This window comes from Scomber scombrus, chromosome 16 (assembly GCF_963691925.1).
Source record: "Scomber scombrus chromosome 16, fScoSco1.1, whole genome shotgun sequence".
Classification (NCBI taxonomy): Eukaryota; Metazoa; Chordata; class Actinopteri; order Scombriformes; family Scombridae; genus Scomber; species Scomber scombrus.
In genome coordinates this window covers 3963907-3969906 of record NC_084985.1, presented here as the reverse complement: position 1 = coordinate 3969906, position 6000 = coordinate 3963907, and the positions used below count along the sequence as shown (strand labels likewise).

Below are 6000 nucleotides of genomic sequence, written 5' to 3'. Positions count from 1 at the left end.
TTCCTTTTCTTTATGTTGTCACTTGTTCTGTCTTATTATCAGCTTGTCAAATTACCTTGAAACACTTTAAACTACATTAACCTGAATGGAAGCTGCTATATAAATAACGTTTGATAGGTAGATCAATTAATTAATTAATTAATTAATTAATTAATTAATTAATTAATTAATTGACTTCAAATTTACTGGATTTAGTCTTTCTGGTTCTGCTGCTGACTTCACTTCACAGGGGTTTGACAGCTAGCTGGAGGTTGTAGGGGGGGGGGGGGGGGTTACCCCAGCTGGATCTAGTTTACACCGTGTCAGAATATGTGTGTGTGTGTGTGTGTGTGTTTCTGTCTGTGTGTGTGTGTGTGTGTGTGTGTGTGTGTGTGTGTGTGTGTAATAGAGAGAGAGAGAGAGTATGTGTTTTTGTGTGAGGATCCATGCATGTGTATGTCTATCCTTGAGTGTCAATGTACCGTGTGTATGTGTGTGTGTGTGTGTGTGTGTGTGTGTGTGTGTGTGTGTGTGTGTGTGTGTGTGTGTGTGTGTGTGTGTGTGTGTGTGTGTGTGTGTGTGTGTGTGTGTGTGTGTGTGTGTGTGTGTGTGTGTGTGTGTGTGTGTGTGTGTGTGTGTGTGTGTGCGTCCTGGCCAGGGTGTCCAGAGCGGTCCTGGTAATGCTGAGACAGACGGTGAGCGGGTGGGTTTATTTTTGGGTCAGTGACAGTGTGTCAATGGCCGCAGATGCGTCGGAAAGGAAGGCTCTGAGATACAAGCAAACCCTGGTCAGTGTCCCTCTCTCTTTCTCTTGTTCTTTCTCTCCCTTCTGTCGCTCTTTTCTGTCTTTTTCTCCTTCCACCTGTCCTATCTCTTCGTCCGTCTCTCTCTCTCTCAGCTTTCCATCTGAGTTTTATGTTGTGTGTGTGTCTTAAGTTTTTCCCCTTGAATCACTCGTGTCATTCTTGCATGACGCACCTGTATTAGCAGTGCTGACTACTTGTGCACGGATGGAGCCCGTCTAACTTTTTGTGTGTGTGTGTGCGTGCATGCTCGTGTACTATGTGTGCATGTGTGTGTGAGAAAGAGAGTTGTAGGCATGGTGAAGACCAATTAGCTGATGTATAACAACAGGGTCACGCAGATGGTCATGCAACAGGTGCTTAGACCCTGTGCACCTCTTTCACCCCTGTTCTTGGCATGCACATTAACACGTGCACACACACGCGCGCACACAACACACACACACACACACACACACACACACACACAGACCCACTTTCTCACTGTATTGCTCTTTCCTACTCTCTCTCTCTCTCTCTCTCTCTCTCTCTCTCTCTCTCTCTCTCTCTCTCTCTCTCTCTCTCTCTCTCGCTCTCTCTCCCTCTCAGCCACCTGTTTGCTACCCTTTCTGCGCCTCGTTTCTTAAGCTCTCGTTGGTCTTAACACATGTAGTACGGACTTCTGTGATATGTGTAATGCACTATGTTTTGCGTGTGTGTACATCTACAGAAAGTGTGTGTTCCATGTTTGTGCATTTCTGTACTTTGTGTGTTGCGTCTCTTGTGCATGTGACTGTGTGTAGGTCCATGTGTGTTTTTACAGACGTGAAACCTGATCGTACATTTGCGGCGGTGTTAATCTCCACCGTCCATGTAGCTACATGTATGTGTTGGAACATCTGGAGGATGTTCACTTCATCTTCCAATAGAGTTGTAAACGGATGAACACTGAGACTAGACACATGGAGACACTTATACAATAACCCCTGAAATATTAATGATAACAGTAATAATAATGCTTGTTGTGTGTATACAGTTTACATTAAAGGGTCTTGTTGTGAGAAAGAAACACTGCTGCTGATGCTGCAAATCAGCCAGAAACATCAAACTGGTGCAACTAGAGAATCTCCTATCTTGTTTCTGCATTTAATAATGTAATTTTTCACCTGGACTATGTAGGCTATTATCATTATTATTATTTATTTGTTTTTTTAATACATCAGATCAACTCAGGGTTTTTAAAATCCAAAATACATACTAATTTATTTCATTTTATTGGTCGAATATACTTTTATTTGTTCACTGAATGAAAATATCACAGTAAAAAACATGCAATAATCGAGCTCTGCAATATAAAGAAATAAATCAAATGCAATATCTTTATTTATATCGCACTTTTAATGCTTATTGATTGACAGTGTCTGCACATTTATGAACAAAACACAGCAAAAGCACTTGTGAGGATTTTTTAAATTACAGCATTAAAACAAAATACAATGATGCCTGCAGAATAAAGGAAAGGAGATTAATGAGGAAATTAAAACCATGAGTACTAAACTATAAAGACAACATCCTATAAAAGTACAATTTTAGAAGAGGTTTAAACATGCATGCTGAGTTTGCATATCTCCGGCCATCTGGCAGGATATTCCATAATATTGGGGTCCTAAATGAGTAGTTCAATCAACTAATCATAAACATCATAATTACTTTTCTTAAACTATGTGCAAAAATATATTTGGAACCAGTCATGAGTTTTAAATAACAGTGATGTGCTGCATGATTGGACTATTTTACAGTGTGTGTGTCTCATATGAAGCTTTATACACTAAAGCCTGGATTTGTTTCAGAGTTTCTTACACTTAAAAACTTTCCATTTGTTATGAATGATAAGACTTTTTTTCCGAATATAAAGACGTAATCCTCTGTACAATACTGAAAGGACTAATCCATACAGCTGCAGAGACTCTGCAGTGTTGATTGGCTGGTATGCGAGGACTGGTGATCATGGTGACCTATAGAATTTAATGGTTGTTGAAACCCTACGCCTGTACGAGTAGTCAGGCAGTGTAAAGTCATCCAACCTGTGTGTGTATGAGTGTGTGTGTGTATTTGTGTGTATGAGTGTGTGTGTGTGTGTGCTTGTCGTAACTCTCATGTTTACGCTGTCTTCCATGGCAGCAGGGCTTTAAACAGGACTGCATCACTTTTGTGAGTTTTTGAACTCTGGGGACTTTTTTGCTTTTGTCATTTTGAGTGCATTAAGTGAGTCTGTCTCTGTGTTCTTTTGTGTGTTTTCTAACCATTTGATAGTTAATGGTCCCTCAGAAGTCCTCTTAACTTGGCCCAGTTAACAAGACAACACAATAAAATCCCTCCCTCCTATTGTAATCTGCCACAAAGACAGGGGGCACGTGGCTGGGAGAATTGGCAGTCATGTAGAGTATGTATAGAGCTAAACCCCCCCTCCTCTATTTCAGAAGACCTTCATATGTATTATAGGTTTGACTTAAATGACAGCTTATAACGGCACGCGCTCACATGCAGCTATACACATGCAGCTCTATATGGATATCAAAGAGGCGACATGATGACGTCCGGCGGAGTTTATTCTCACCATGTGATGTGATCCAGTTTGTCACCATAACACCATAACACCATAACACCATAACACTATAACACTACGACTATATCATCGATAAATATCTCTGAATGTCTCCCAAAGTACGAGCTGGATCAAATTGTTGATTTTTTGACAAAATAAGTTACCTTTTTATGTTAAAATAAATGGATAAAAGGTAAACATGAGGTAAAATTATATATATATATATATTGTTTTTTTAATATCAAAAATAAGAGTCAGTGTACAATAGAGCTGCAAATAATCAATAAATCAATTGACAAAACAATTATTGGCAACTATTTTGATGACTGAATAATCATTTCAGACATTTTCTAAGTAAAGACAGTTGTTCTCTGGTTCTAACTTGTGAGGATTTTCTGTTTTTCTCTGTTTTAAATCATTTTAAACTGAACATCTTTGAGTTTTGGACCGTTTGTCAGACAAAACAGGACATTTGAAGACCTCAGATTTTAGTCTTTTCAGGATTCATTGATAATCAAGAATATAATCTGCAGATTTACTGATAGTGAAAGTAATTGTTGGTTGCAGGACGACTGAAAAATATAGTGGATTAAAGACGTTTTTTTAATGTTATATTGCTTTCCTCAAGAAATAACGTGATATATTATACAGTATATATTATAAAGCTGTATTTAAGTGTATGTAAATGTTTAAGGTGTATATATAGTAGGTAAAAAATGGCCAGGAAACATAGTATAAAGTGTAATTTGTGCCCTTTATATAGTAGAACAGGATACAGTCCAATCTGATCTGAAGAATATCAGATGTTTCTGTATCAAAGGGCAGAGTCAGGTCTCAACAGGTTGCATTTAAAACTGAAGGCCAGTTTGTTTACGCTTTAATAGTAATGTCTCCGAACAATGTAACAACATACCGTTTATTCATTTAACACTGATTGTTATTTTCGGTATGTTAATGACTGTCAGTTCTTGGTCCAAACAGCCGCCGGCCTTCACCGTGACAGCTAATAGTGTTATCACAAGTTTAACATTCATTCCACCTCTCGTTTATATATAAGCAAAGAGTCTGTGTGTCGGTCTGTGTCTGTGTGTGATGTGTTTGGTATTTCTGTGATTTCTCTTACAGCTTTTTATGTTTGTGTGAATTGAGTTTTAAACCTTGACAATGATGTCTTTTTTTGGCCTGTTGTCACTCCATTAAAGCCTGTTTTAGGTCCAAGACAGTTCAGTGTAAGTTCAGCGATTCTCTTTACATACAGTATATGTTTCAGCCACAGACTGTATATAAGAAATGGACGTAACATCTGTGACGTCACCCATTGGTTTGTGGACTGCTGCTCGGAGGCCAATAGTATCGGATCTGAGCAGCGCCATCTTGAAAATTTCAGGTGCATGCTGGGAAAAATAAAAACAAGGATTCTACTTATATGGGCATCAGGAGGAGCATGAGGCGCCCTCCTGAACCTGTGAACCAATCAACCTGTCAATCACGACGTAGCCACGCCCTAATGCATACCCTGCTTTATCGTCACATATAAAATCAGGGAGGCCAAAATGTCCCAAATGAACATCATACTGCATTGAAGAAGGCTTTAAACTAGCGATTGAGACCATAAACACATTTTGAAAACGTTTACTGAGGTTAGAAATCAAGTGAGAAGTTGGTGAATTCTCCATTGACTTGTATAGAGACGGAAGTCCTTTTGACACCAAAACGGTCGCCCCCTGGTGGCCTTTTGATAGAATGCAGTTTTAAGTTACTTCTGCGTTGGCCTCATTTCAGAGGACTGGATCTCCCCGCCTGGTTGCAGCAGAGGATTTTTATCAATGAGTCAGTCATCAATAAAGTTAGGAGAGGGTAGAAAATCCACTATGGATTGCACGTTAATATATTTTTGTACTTCATAGTGGTATGTCACACGTTGGTCACAAACATTTCCATAGCTGTCAAAGCAGTTTTTAGGAAAGTAAAAGACGAGGAGCAGACTGTGTGAATCACAACATCATGTTTAAGATACATTTCTCAAGTTCAAACTAACCTTTGTGTAATTTTACAAAAAGATAGTTGACATGGCTCCTGTTTTCAAACTATAATCATCTAGAAAGCTTTAAGCTGCACTTCTTCTCTTCTGTGGTGTTTCGAACTTTAGGTTAGATGGTGTGTTGAAATGAAAAACACACAGTTCTTTGATCTGATATTTGCATAATTGCATTTCCTTGATCATTTTTTGACCTCAGTATTCCCACACTTCATATTAGCAGCTAAGAGGCTATTCATGTCACATTGGCTAAGTGAGTAGTTGCCTCCATTACTGACTGCACGTCCTGAGTGGAGATTGCTGAAGCGATCGGCACAGTTTATATGTAATTAAAGGTAAATAACTTGTCCCGGCCCATAATGGCATTCTGTGTTTTTACAGAAGTGTAGTGACCACTTTCCAATCTGGTCAAATACAATGAATTTTCATAAAGGCCACAACTGGCGATTAATTTCATTATCAATTAAAACTGCAGATTATTTTCTTGATTAATCAATTTGTCACTTTGTCCATAAAATGTAACTTCTTCAGCTCTTCTAGACTTTCCAAATGTTATCGGAGTGAACAGATAAAATTCTGATAGTGAAACCAGTCGA

General features: G+C 38.8%; 1 protein-coding gene across 1 annotated transcript in view; it reads left to right on the top strand.

The window, feature by feature from the left end:
- The first annotated feature begins 425 nt into the window (after positions 1-425).
- LOC133996887 (chloride channel protein 1-like) overlaps positions 426-6000 on the top strand; it is a 78135-nt gene continuing 72560 nt past the window's right edge. Inside the window, 2 exon segments of the mRNA XM_062436403.1 lie at positions 426-433; positions 647-767. Of these exon segments, the coding sequence (XP_062292387.1) occupies positions 426-433; positions 647-767 (129 nt within the window).